Raw genomic sequence first — 13,642 nt, forward strand, 5'->3', positions numbered from 1 at the left:
GGAGGGGAAGGTGACATGGCTTGCAGAGGCTCAGGACATATCAATTTAGCAACAGAGACTGGTTTTTGTCCAAGCTTTTCAAGAAAGAGACCATTTCCATTCACTTCCCAAAAGCCACATCCATTCTGGGAAGTCATACTAATGCAGCCTGCCTTTTCCCAGCACTCCACATCACTTTGCCAGACAGAGCCCTTCACCTTTGCCAGCGCTACTCTCCCTTCTGGCACTCCAAAAGGGTCTTTAGGAGATGTTGGGAGCCATCTTCTGTTTGTAATCCCATACAACATTCCCCTGTGTTGCTCAAGAATAAGACTGATTAGTGAGAAACACACGATGATAAAACCTAGGAGTGAAAATAGAGGTAGGGGAACCAGCCTTCCCTCAAGTGGTGGAGTCCTCCTGGTCCTACTGCCAAAGGGCACTGCAGCAAGGGTAACACACATTGCACTGACGGCACCAACTCTTCCTATCCTTAAATTTATGCACATACACTCTTCAACTAGCACGTATATTTGCAGAGCTGAAGTACCAAACATTCTGTGCCTCTGTTACTCATCCCACAACAGCCATACTCCCTAAACAGCTTCCTTTGCTACCCTTTTCGGCATCAAGATGCAGCACGATGGATTGATTTCCAGTCCTCTTGATTTAGCAACAAAACATTTTCTCTCACAAAGCAACTTGATGTGACCGTGAGCACAAAGAACAAGAGGCAAATAACCTACAACATGATGAGGAGATGGGACTCACCGAGAACAGTCAGCCGGGCAGGTCTGGATCGGATGGCTGCTTGGATGGCCTGACATTCATAGACAGCATCATCTTGGAGATCAGCTCTCAGGATTTTCAAGTGATGCTGTCCAGACAGGTGGTCTCCTACGACCAGGTAGCGCGGGTAACCTGCAGAACAAAAGGCATGAGTCAGGAGGCAGCAGGACCCATAAGCCTGAGGATGAAGAGGATAGAGCATGGGTCCAGAGCCCCCCAAGTCTGGGAAACACATGGAGTCTTGTAGTGTAAGCCCATGGAACCAGATGAGCTTTAAGGTCCCTTCCAATCCAAACCATTCCAAAACAGGCTGCAGGTTTTGTACTAAGAGTTCAAAAAGAAAGAGCTGATGAAGGAGCAATTACTGAAACCCCTAGGAAAAGGGATGAGCCTTCCCACCAGGATACCCACCACCTCCTACTCCTCTGAGACCTGTCACGGGGTTGCCTTAACTCCTTCAGTCAGCTACGCACGTGCTAGTGCTGAAACCCTAAAGCACATCTGCTATGAGACCAGTGTGATGCTTGGGCAGGGCTCTGCGGGGGTACCAACAGCCCTGCCCAGCCTGCCCTGTGTTTTGAGACATGTGAAGCAGCACAGAAGGAAGAGCTGCCATCACCCCATCCCTCTTGGCGCTGGTGATTAATGTGCTACGTAACGCAGGCAGCTTGGCACGCTCTTGTGTTTTTGTTGTTCCCCCAGCTATCAACAGCAGGATTTGCTCTCCTGAACCGCAAGAAATACAAATGATGGGTTTGTTTGTATTTAGCTAATGAGATCACTGGCTGAGCTGGTATCATGCGAGCTGGCAGCTCCTCTTGCTTAAAGCAGCCCCAGCTCTGTTAATTGTGGAAGTCATTCACAAGAGCTACGTGCTGCAGTGAAGCTGTTGTTACCCATTCGTGTTGCAAGGTCTTGCATGGGAAGCTCAGCTCTCTACGTAAAAGTTGCAGCATGAAGCTTTGGAAACCAGCTGAAGAGGGGACTGCTCGCTCAGGCAGGTCTGAGAAATAAGTAATTATATGTATTAAAGAGAAAAAAGAGGACAAGATAAAGCAAGTGTTGCACGTTAGAGAAGAGCTGGGTCCCTGGAGGCTGCGAAACACCAATCATCTTCCCCTGCTATCTGAATGCTGCTGCTTGACTGGAAGGAAAACCCTCTCTGTGCTACGCAGAAGTTGAGCAGAGGCAATGTCACACGTGTACAACCCTCTGCTGTGTTCAGGGGACAAGGCTGAAGAGCTCAGCGCCTTGCCTGGCTTCTGGCAGTCAAGTACTCTCCATTAGTGATGTGAGGTATTTCACTAAAAAATTACTATTTTCCAGCAAAATATATAGAATAAACCATATAACCCTTTCACTGTTGTTTCAGAGTTGCACCAAGCCCTCAATCACAATGCATGTGTGGGATTAAGGAACAAGAAGTCTGGGGGATTTTGTTACCAGGCTATAATTGCACAGTTGAAGGAAGCCACAAGTCCTTGTCATCTCAGCTGGGCTGCAATAAACACATTTATGCGAAGCCTCTGCAAACAGAGACTTTGTTTCCTTTCTTGACAGTGTCAAAACCAGCACTTCCAACATCTACAAACACTTTCAGGCTGTGTTTTGGAAGCACAACATCCCTTTCCTAAAGTCAACCAAAACAAAAGCGATGCTTTCCAAAGGGTCAGGTTACACCTGCAGGGAAACCAGCAGTTTGGGTTTGAGTGAAAGTGAAAAGAGGTTTGTTCCTTCCCACTTTTAATGCTTCTGTTTGAGCTAGCTGGAGGGATTTGTAATTGAAATAAAAGCACTCATCAGCCTCCAAACATTGTGGCTGCACCTGCACTGTTGAGCAGGGATAGCTCTATTTATCATGCTTAGGGGTAGGGTATTATCCTGACTTACTGGAGAGGTCCCGTCCGACACCAAGGGCGAGCCCATCTTTAATCCACAGCACGATGCCATTGTACTCGGGGATGGCACACAGCAGTGTCACGGGCTGCCCAGCGATCACCACTTGGTCCTGGGGCTGCTGTGTGAAGGAGGACGCTTGACCTGGAAAGCGGAACACAGTAGGAAGAGGAGTTCAGTTCTCCGGTGGTTTTCCATGTGATACATTGGGATGCATCAGCACAAGCTGCTCCTGCTGTAGCACAAACCTGAAGCTGTGTTCTGCAGCTCTGAATTGCACGGCTACTTATTGCCCCCTCATACACTCAGACAACTATTTGCAATGCTTTTCTTCCCTGGGGGACAAATGACAAAGCAAAGAAGTGCCAGGCATTTCTTCTACCCATTTTATTCCAAACTGTGGTGCTAGTGTTTTAGTCATCGTGATCAACAGCTAGAGAAGCAGCAGGCTTCAAGGCAGCAGTCATATTTCGATTATACCTAATCATAGAATCCCAGACTGGTTTGGGTGGGAAGGGACCTTAAAGCTCATACAATTCCAACTCCCTGCCATGGACAGGGACACCTTCCACTAGAGCAGGTTGCTCCAAACCCCATCCACCCTGGCCTTGAACACTGCCAAGAATGGGGCAGCCACATAATGAAGCATGTTTTCTATTCACACTTTGAAATACATCATCATTCCTTAGGCTTGCCACAGTTGGAAAACACTGAAAGTGTTAAATCCTTCTTTTGAGACCCCCTCCTGCAGTCCTGCATCCAGCTCTGGAGCAACAATACAAGAGGGATGCGGAGCAAGCCCAGAGGAGGCCACGGAGATGCTCCGAAATCTGGAACACCTCTGCTATGGAGAACATTCTAATGCCAACACCAAATGCTGCCAAAGCACCCCTAAACCAAATATACTCCTGGGATATCTTAGGGAGACAGCTTGCTGTGCTACAAGCTCGTGCTTAGTGCCACAGTCAGATGGTAAAAGGTTCTAAATGCAAAGCCACTTCAGGCTGACTGGCTGATACCTGGACACCTTGTGAGCAGAGTCCTTTGTTCCAAGCACCCAAATAGCACTGTCACTTTGCCAGCACTTCAGCATCTTGGTCTTATTCTGCATATAAGAGAGATCTGAAAAATGAGGAGCTGGGAGCAAGGCGGAATGACTGGATTGGGGCTTGCTGTGTTACCCAAGGGGTTCTCAGGCTCAGGAGCCTTGCTGTGTGAATTATCACCCCACACCAGGCACAGCATCAAAAGCCCCCACCCCTCAGCTGAATGTCAGCTCAATGCTCAGCACCATACCAGGCTGGAGAAAAAGTTTCTCTTTAAAATCAATTTGTTAAACCAGGACAGTCTCCTTGTGAACCTCCCTAAATCAATTCAAGCCTAATTTACATTAACTCAGTTTAATCATTGACTGATGATTAATCCTAAACCAAGGTTAAGTGTGACACAAGTTCTCACAACTCAACTTGTTTCCAAATGAGTTGCCAGGCCTTGCCTACAGGACAGAGCCACAACACTCAATCATCTTCTAACTTAAACTATTGCATGCCCTCATGTGAACACTTCTATTTCTATTTAATTTAGCACAGCTTAACTTAAACTTGCTCTTAGGCGCCTAAAGATGCCCGGGGAAGAGCACAGCCATCCTTTCTAGATTGCTACTGGTTTACATACAGCAGGTTAGAAAACCCTGCTCAAATCTTTGCAAACCTCCCTGCAGCACCCCAACACGCCCTGAGAACAATCTTCCTAGGTATTTCTGAGGTCCTGACTCTTCCTGCACCCCTATATTTGCAAGCAAATCTGATTTTCATCACAGGCACTCCAAAGAAACACACTGGTTACTGTCAGTGCGGTGCTGCACGCACAAAAGGTTTATTCCAAGGCAGGTTCCAGTTCTTTCTGCTGGGAAAGCCCTCACAACGCTGGTTATGCCAAACTGAGATTTAGAAACTTGGTTGCAAAGGGAACATTCAATCACCTCTGTATTTTATTCGGACTCAAAAAGGATAAGCACTATTAGGGAAAAGTGGGGAGAAGAAGGAAAATTAGGGAAGGAAGCAGGAAAAAAGCGAGCATTTTGCTTCCTTGTTTTGTTTCTCTTCCCTTTCGTTACATATTTTCCACCCGCTAACTGCGTTTTCACGGCTCACTCCATAATCCTGACAATTCTCAAGGCAAGCAAGGACAGCGCCGGAACGCTGCAATAACCCAGGGAGATTGTTTCATCGCTGAGAATTATCAGGTTGTCAGCTGGGAGCTGCAAGAGTCACCAGGAGAAAGCAGAAGCAGAAAGTGGTGTCCATGCCCTCTGAAAACGGCCATTAAGCAGAGGCTCCGTTTGGTAATTGCTGTTGGAAATGAAGCTCTTTTTAAGGCTGGTTTGGGAGGGGGTTTTTCTTGTTTCCTGATTTGTTTTAGAGAGCAGCTGATGGCTGTGGAAAATCAGAGTAAAATATGGCACATGTTTCCTGTCTTTTCCTTCCCTCTCTTTGCTCGGTGTGAAAAGCTGTCACTTGAAACCATCTCTTTTTCTTGGTTTAAGGCTCCATCTCAGCTACAAAAGCTCAATTATGGAAGAAGAGAGATGGGGGAAGGACCTTAAGAGCATTACCTGGCCCAGTCCCTGCTCCACAGCAGGATCATCGCTCCCTAAATCACAGATAAAAAAGAAGCAAAGAAAATTTAGGAAGCATTGAAGGCAGAGCTCAAATCAGCTTAAAGCCTGATTACTGGGTTTAACTGGGTTTGGAAGATCAGAGGACCGTCCACGTTACAGCTTTCAGCTGTCTTATGTCTTAATGTCAAAGGAACAAGTCATTTGCAGAAAAGTTTTAAGGGAGATAAGGTACTTGACAGAAAATAACTGGAAATGGGGAGATTGAGAGAAGGTGATTTACGAGTGCAGGTTGAGTGCTTTCAGCTACTAGAAAATGGGCTCAAACACGTCAATTGGGTATTTCCCCCTGAACATTTACAACCTTATTACAAAAGGGTGCTTTGATTTCAAAGCAGGGTGGTTTGACTCCAACAAACCAAGCCAAACCAAGCACTTCAGTGATCACACATGGTGCTGTTAGTCAACCAGAAGACTCCCATTCTCTCCCTTTCCACTAGATAGGGTATTAGCCAAAAAAATCCTGTTTTAATTCTAACCTGGCTTTCCAAATCATACAATCATGGAATGGTTTGGGTCGGAAAGGACTTTAAAGCACGTCTGGTTCCAATCCTCTGCCATGGGCAAGGACACCTTCCATTAAACCAATGAACTCTTCCTGCAAGCATCATTGAGGGTCACTCAGCACCAACTCTGCCTCCCCCAGTGCATCCATGCTCTTCATCCAGCCGAGAGGAGATGCACCACACAGAAGCAAATATTATTACTCCAAATTCATTGTTGATTTCTTTCCTTTTTAAAAGCAAATAGATATGTAAATGAGATGCTAACCATGCCTCTTGGCCACGTTCCAGCTGGATGGCCAAGTCCTACCTGCACTCTCAAGCTGCCCTTCTGCTGAATGCAGGTTGACCCGCGATTGTAGAGGAGGGCTTTGATGTCAGAGAAAGCATGAGAGGCTCTTGATCTCAGAGCCTCATCTTCTCCTGGTTGCTGCTTTTGCTTTGCTCCCCGAGGAGCTATTTACACTGCCAGCAGACTGCATGACCTGCTCCCTCGCCCTGCAATCCCCCTGGCATCCTGGGGGAAGTATCTCCAAAACAAAAAGGGGGGGCACTTCTCACAGCTATCAGGATCCTAAACGGCAGGAACAAACTAGGAGAACAAAGGAGGCACCTCGAACAGGGAGCAGGTGATAACGTTAACCCTGCTTTCAAACATCACAGGCAGGAGCCTTATGAAGTCACAAACATGTCATGAAAGAGTAAGGAAAAAAAAAAGGAAGGAAAAAAAGAAAAGAAAGAACACCTTTAGAACTCTTTATGTTTCCTTAATGGATTTTGCACCTGTGGCTCCTGGGTTTCAATGTTTCTCTGTAATGTTGCCTTGTTCTTCCAAACAAAGGCTGGGATTCTGTTATGTTTGCGATTTCCAAGGGAAATCACACAGCCAGTGTTCCTTTTCAGAGGAGCCCCAACACCTGTGGATGGTGAGAAGGACCACAAATCCCATTTTACAAGCCAGAAAATGGTGGGAAGCACCTCCACAATGACATTGCCAAGGTCACGGAGGGCATCTGTGACACAGTGGCACCTTGAAGCTCCTTCCATTGCCAAAGCCTGAGCTGGTGACTGGCTTTTCAAAGCTCTCTGAAGACTGAAATCTGTTTGCATGAGCTCCTGTCTGAATGATTTCAGCTTGCAGCCTCCTGTGTAAAAAGCAGCCTGGCTGCAGACAACTTGCTGCAGGAAGACAAGAGGCAAACGAGAATGGCAGATAGTTAAATTTTCATTACCCAGGAGAAGTGAGCATTGTAGTAAGAAGCAAGGGACTTAAAGAGGGAACAATGACTCATTAGAAATGGAGACATTGTGGCTCCTTTTATGTAAGTGGAGCTTTGAATTTCCATTGTGTTCTGAAAAGAATTAGTCCTTTTAGTGAGGAAAGGATATGAAGCTCCTCATAAAAATATTACTGTTCAGGAATGAAAGGCGCAGTGATTACGAGTGGTGGGACATTTTCATTGGCCCTTGATGGAGAGAACTAATCCTTCCTCTGGCTCAGGGCTGGCACAACGTGCAATAGAAGGGTGGTCAAGTGGCTGCTGTGTGATAACCAAAGACTGCATCACCTTAGAAGGGCTCCCTTTCAGACCAAGTGCCACAGAGTGCTCCCATGTAAAGTCATGGCTGGGTTAAGCCCAGCTCAAACCAGAGTTGGTTTCTCTCTATGTGATGCTTGGAGATAGTTGTTTCTTGTCCATAGACAGGACTGGGAAGGGAGGGTGGGGATGGCTGCATTTGCACACCTTTCCCACAGATGAGGGCTTGTCTCTGAACACTCAATGCGGCTTCAGCTATTGATCCTGTGACAAATGGGCTGGTTCTCAGTGCTCAAAGGGTCTTCTCCTCCAAGCCAAGGACAAGCAGTTACCTGCATAAGGCCCATTGTGCTTGAAACCCTGTGCCCGCATTGATTTTTAGATGATGAGGAAAACAAGCAGACAAAAGCTTTACATTATTTACAACACTCCCTGGAATTGTCAGTCACTGGGGAAGCACAGAGCAAAGAGGGAAGAGCGGGCAGGCAGCACAGCCACTCATTACCTGCTTCCCAGTTATCCCCCCACTGAGAGATGCCACCCAAACCAGCCTTGAGGTTGTGTGCCCATGGAACAGAAAGGAAAGGGACATCCAAGTGTCTCCAGGGGCATAGACAAGGATGAGGGCAAGCTTTTCCTGCACCTCAGGAGAAGAAAAAGACTTGGGTCTCCACAGATAGGAGCAGATGAATCAAACCAGCAATGCTGTCCGCATTAGGAGACATGGAGCAGCATCTCCAAGGGAAGGTCATTTGTTGGTGATACATCATGTACTTCCTTTCAGCTTCATGGAATTAAAATGAAAGGTAGCTTGAGTTCAGCCGTTGCATAAGCTTACTGTTATTTTATTTTGTTTCCTTGGGGGAAAAAAAATAAAGTCCATTTGAACAAAAATGTCAGTTTGGCCTTTTTTAGTTTGACTACGTAAATCCAGCTCACATGGCTTCTGTGTGCTCGATGCTGCCGAATTATTCCATTTGAAATAGAATAGCACAACACCCGTCAGTCAAGGAATGAAGCAGCTGTATTGGAAAGTGGCAAGCAAGTGGCAGCCTGGTCCTTACTGACCAGATTGCACTGGGTGCATCCCCTCTCCCAGTGCAAAGCTGTAAGAGACGGGACTCACCTTCCCCTTGAAGCATCCAAGCAAGCAAAGCCTGGCAGTCCCCATCAACTCATTTGGCACAGGGTACCCAGAGAAGCTGTAGCTTCCCCATCCCTGGCAACACTCAAGGCCAGATTGAATGGGGCTTGGAGCAACCTGCTCTAGTGGAAGGTGTCCCTGCTTGTGACAGGGGGTTCGAACTGGATGAGCTTTAAGGTGCCTTCCAACCCAAACCAATCTGGGATTCTATGATTCTGGGATTCATAGCACAGCTATGGAGAGGAAGAAGTGGGCTGAATTTCTATGAAATCAAAGCCAAAACGACCCTGGATGCAGGGACCACCCCAGAAAAAGCAGTGCCAAGAATCAGAGCTTAAGGTACTCTGCTCTTCAGCTTAGCCTCTGGGCCATGCACCAGCTCCGAGCAAGCCTCATCCAGCAACAATGGCTGATATTTTCCTAATGCTGCATAGAGAAGAAACATCAGCATCCCACTGTGTCCACTAAGCAGCTTCAAATGGGAGACAGGGAAATTCTGAATAAGATATTAGACCTTTTAGAAATCTTTTTGTCTATTAGTCACACAGGCGAGAGATCTGAACCCTCAAGTGTTCCACTCGCTTTGATACCCACATGAAATCCCAGCACTGCTTTCAAAGTCACTGTGAGTAGTTTGATCAGCCATGCAGAAAGGGCTTAAATGTCATCGTCTGCTCAGTTATTAGCTACCAATTGGAGAAGGTGTAAGAGTATACTTACTGTGGGTTATTTATTAGCAACCTCCTCCCTGCACCAGCTTCGAGAATTGCCTCTAGTGAGATTAAATACCTGCTAGCTACACCGATAGAAAACCAACTAACGCACTGCACCAAGGAATCAAAACTAAGCTGTCCCCAAAATGTTCAAGTCAGTAAGTCCAAAAGTTCAGTCTCTACACACTGAATTGCACTGAATATTCCAATTCAATGGGTTTGAATGAACTGCTTTAACAACCTCACGTGTACCTGCTGCCAAGAGAAAGCCAAGCTTGAAGCATTATCTTCTATTAGACAAACTGACAGAGTCAGGAAAACAATGAGAGGAGCTTTGGGACACAGAGGACTCTTCCTGGTTGGAGATAGGAGCAGCAAGCTGAATGAGGTGGTGTTCAGCTCCAGGGGCTGGCACCATGAGGGTTTGCTCTTGCAGCAAAGAAGTAGATGAGGCTTTGTAGAGGGGAATAGGAGGCAAAACTCTTTGTGTCACTAAAGCTAATGGCTGGCCAAGGCTGCTTGAGGTACAGGGGCGATGCCTGCTTTTCCTAGAAACAAGGTCAACAGCACCACAAGCTATGTGGAGCCCCCGGGTACAGCACCGATCAGCATCCCTCACTTGAGACACGCAATGCTTTGCTCTCATGAGCAGAGGGGAAGAGATTTCCTCACATTGATCCTCCTGGAGGCTCCAGCTCCCCCTGAAAATTGCCAGTGACTCTAAGAAACACTTTGCTATCAGCGCTGCCCAGGAACCTGTCGCAGGATAATGAATTACTCTTTGCTCTCTGTCAAGGAGTAGCAGTCCTGGCACAGCTCCACCACGGCCAGGCTGATGGGCTGCAGAGAAGAGGAGGGGATGCTCCGGTGACTCCAGCCATGGCAACTACAGATGCATTTCCAATGTGAACTATCTGCAGCTGGCAGAAGGTGCTCACAATGGGATCGGTGTGTCCTTAGCTGCAGGAGCCTTGCACAGACTCTCCTGGGACCTAAACTCACCCGCTGTGACTCCCAAAGGAGGAAAAGGAAGAGTTCCTCTTGAAATAACAGCTGATGCTCAAGCTATTGAGCAGTCTCCTGGATAAAATCCTTAAGGATTTTAACCCTTGTGACCTTCTGAAATCTCTCCACAGCCCTGGATAACGTTCAATCCAGATGCATCGCCTTATCCCACCCTTTCTTCCCAGATCAGGGAGGCTCTTTTGAAACACAGCCCTAATAATCTCAGCTTATCTTTGAGTTAGAGGGCAAGCAGGACACTCATCCACAGGAAAACAAGGATGAATAATGCATTTCACAAAAGATTTGGAGATTTCAAAGTCTTGCTCTGCCCCCAAGCAACTGGAAGCTGTGCAGCCCACAGGGTGGAAAATCAGACCAAAGAGCTCACCCTGGGTTGCACCATGTTTCACTTCCACACTTAGTTTTCAGCATCTGTTATCACTTGCTTTGAGGCACAGAGAGAAATCATAGAATCCCAGACTGGTTTGAGTTGGAAGGGACCTTAAAGGTCATCCAGTTCCTTGCCCTTGTCCAAAGCCCCTCTCCAGCTTTCTTGTAGCCCCTTTAGGCACTGGAAGCTTCTCTAAGGTCTCTCCAGAGCCTTTTCTTTTCTAGGCTGAAATAAACATGAAGACTCCTTTCAGAAGAGAAAATGCAGATATTTAATCCTAAACCTATTGAAAGGTTTTGCTCCTTCTCAAAATAACTGCATGTATCGAGGTAGGGAAACACAAGAACAAATCTTATTCCTGCCCCTAAACACTGAGAGGCCACTGTCTGCATGCAACATTGACCACATTTCTTCTGGGGTAGCTCCTAACTACAGGGTATTATGGATCCACGGTTGGAACTAGATCTTTAAGGTCCCTTCTAACCCAAACCATGATGCACCAAGGATGAAGACTCGCTCCAGCTCCCTGTTTAGCTGAGCTAAGAAGCAGGGTGAGATTGCTTCAGGTTGCCTTGCATGAATTACCAGGTCTGAAGATGAAGTGGAATGAGAATGAGCAGGTTTCCGCTGTAATTGTTGTTTGTTTGGATTTTGCCAAGCGGAAATGATGGTAAATATGTGCACTTCCTTTTTTACATGCAAGATTCATATTTAGAGTTAAAACAAATTATTCTGAAGAACAGCCTAAAGTTAAGCATGTGCAACACGCAAATAAAAGTGGCAGAGAAAAGACAGGAGGAGATAAGAGATGCTAAAATGAACAGAAAGGAAGCAGATCATCATTTGAGCAGGAGATGGTTCACAGTCATGCCCATCCTCTTTACCCAAGAAAGGTGCTCAACAACTATCTACACATGAAAGCCTAACAACAGCTCCATCCCCTGAATAACATTGCTGTACTGCATCCACAGGCCCAGGGAAATGCCTACAAAGTGCATTTCTCCATTGCTCAACCGTCACAGAGGAGGCCGGTGACCTGCACCATTGCCTACAACAACTGGCTCCTGTTTTTGACTTGGTTTTGCCCTATGAAGCCAAGAGCCATGAAAAATGAGAGGAAACGTGGTGAGGCACTGGCACAGGGTGCCCAGAGAAGCTGTTCCTGCCTCATCCCTGGCAGTGCTCAAGGCCAGATTAGATGGGGCTTGGAGCAACCTGCTCGAGTGGAAGGTGTCCCTGCCTGTGGCAGGGGGTTGGAACTGGGTGAGTTTAAGGTCCCTTCCAAGACAAACAGTCTGTGATGCTATGAAACATGAATCCAGCCAATACTTATAGCCCTGCAACTGCTTTATCAGTCCATGTTTACCCTTTGTAGAAGCCCCTTGGCTAATGGACCCAGCGACATCTTTACTGTATTGCTGAAGAGAAAGGACATGTCAGAAAGGGGCTCGGATGTATTTAAACACCAGACTTTGCTCTTTGTTCTGTTACTGCCTCCTTCTCAATGGTCTCCACTGCAGAGTCAATGGCTTGCTTGTGCAAAACCCCTGTCCAGGAGAAGATTAGCACACTCCAGGCTGCTGAGTTAATGAGCAGGTAATGAGAGATGCTCATCAATAAACCCAGCTGCTCCTGAGCCCCCTCCTGGGTTGAGCCTCTACGCCTGCAGCACATCGGAAGCTTTGCATCCCATGACAAGCTCCACGGGGCTCACTTAGGAGATGATGTGCTCTCACTCCAAAGCAGACAAACCCTTGGCCCTACACAGTGAGGCAAAGCTTTGAGAGAATTTACACACACACAAGCCCCCTTTTCATTCAGGTTTTGGGGGGAGATGCTTTTCTACCTGGTTTTCCTCATGGGGTTTCCTCAACCAGGGTTAAGCAGGTAGCATAAAGCTGGGAGTCAAACATGAAAGGAATTGAGTTCTTACGGTGTTGCACTGTCTTACAGCAAAAACCTCTCTCAAAGGATTCCCCCCTCTTGAAACCTGATGAGTCCACAGCTGGGGATAGTGATCCACGGGGCAAAATGGCAATACATACATAAAGAAAGGCCTCTTCTGCAGCTTCAAGCACAAACCTCAACTGCAGGACCCTGCTTGGGCTGAAATGCTGAGTAATGGGAATAGGAAAGTCCCCAAACTAGTAACAGTCACACATTTAGGGCCACCTCCCTTTCTGGCTTGAGGAAAAGCTTCCTGCCTCCCCCAGGGCAGGAACATAACCTGTTTAAGGCTTTAGAAACAGAGACACATAACCATCATCATAATTTTTAAGCAGCAATGTGCAACACAGCGCCTTACAGACTCCTATAAATTACTCGGCACCCGGCTGCCAGCTCAGCCTAAGCTCGATATTGCCTCCAGTAATTATTTGGATCAAATGCAGTTTATCTGCTTCATATTTGTGTTTCTCTGCTCTCTGGTAACTTATAAATGTCATTGCAGTGTTTATTTGTTATAATGAAACTTAATGATGTTTGAAACCAATGGCTGTGGTTGTGGGCTGCAGGTTTGAAGTAATCTCTTCATCTCAGGAGCAGGAGGCCCAAAGATAACATTAAATTACCCTATAGGAATGGAAGATGTATGCAGACAAATATTCAGGCCTGTGTATTATTCATTGGAGAGATGACTAGCAATGAGCTACAGCGCCTAAGGCTGCGGTCTCAAAGCACTGTCACCCAGCGAAGGCAAATGTTCTTGTCCAAGGGGAACTAGTTGTCAAGCCATAAGCCTCAATGCATCTCAATCTGTTTTATGAAACCTTCTAAGGCATGCTGGGATGGCTAAGTGCAGGATACCCGTGTGAGATGGCTGGCAGGGAAGAAATGAGGTGGGGCTGCTGTAAAACAAAGCAAAGCCCAGTAAGAGACAGAGAAACCGGCTTAGTGAGGCTTCAGAGGGGATGGGGAGTACAGGGTAACAGCAGCAGTACCCATCTTGGGCAGATGCCTCACGCTGAATGCCCATCTCCTTCTATGCAAGACCCAGCATAAACTTTTC

The 13,642-nt window shown here is 46.8% G+C and overlaps 1 protein-coding gene across 1 annotated transcript in view; it reads right to left on the bottom strand.

Annotated features, from left to right (window-relative positions):
- KIRREL3 (kirre like nephrin family adhesion molecule 3) overlaps positions 1-13,642 on the bottom strand; it is a gene marked incomplete at both ends in the record, with an annotated part of 271,688 nt that overhangs the window by 66,375 nt on the left and 191,671 nt on the right. Inside the window, 2 exons of the mRNA XM_080631735.1 lie at positions 751-900; positions 2,659-2,808. Of these exons, the coding sequence (XP_080487861.1) occupies positions 751-900; positions 2,659-2,808 (300 nt within the window). The remainder of the gene's footprint in view (positions 1-750; positions 901-2,658; positions 2,809-13,642) is intronic.

This window comes from Psittacula echo (assembly GCF_963264785.1).
Source record: "Psittacula echo genome assembly, chromosome: 18".
Taxonomy (NCBI): Eukaryota; Metazoa; Chordata; class Aves; order Psittaciformes; family Psittacidae; genus Psittacula; species Psittacula echo.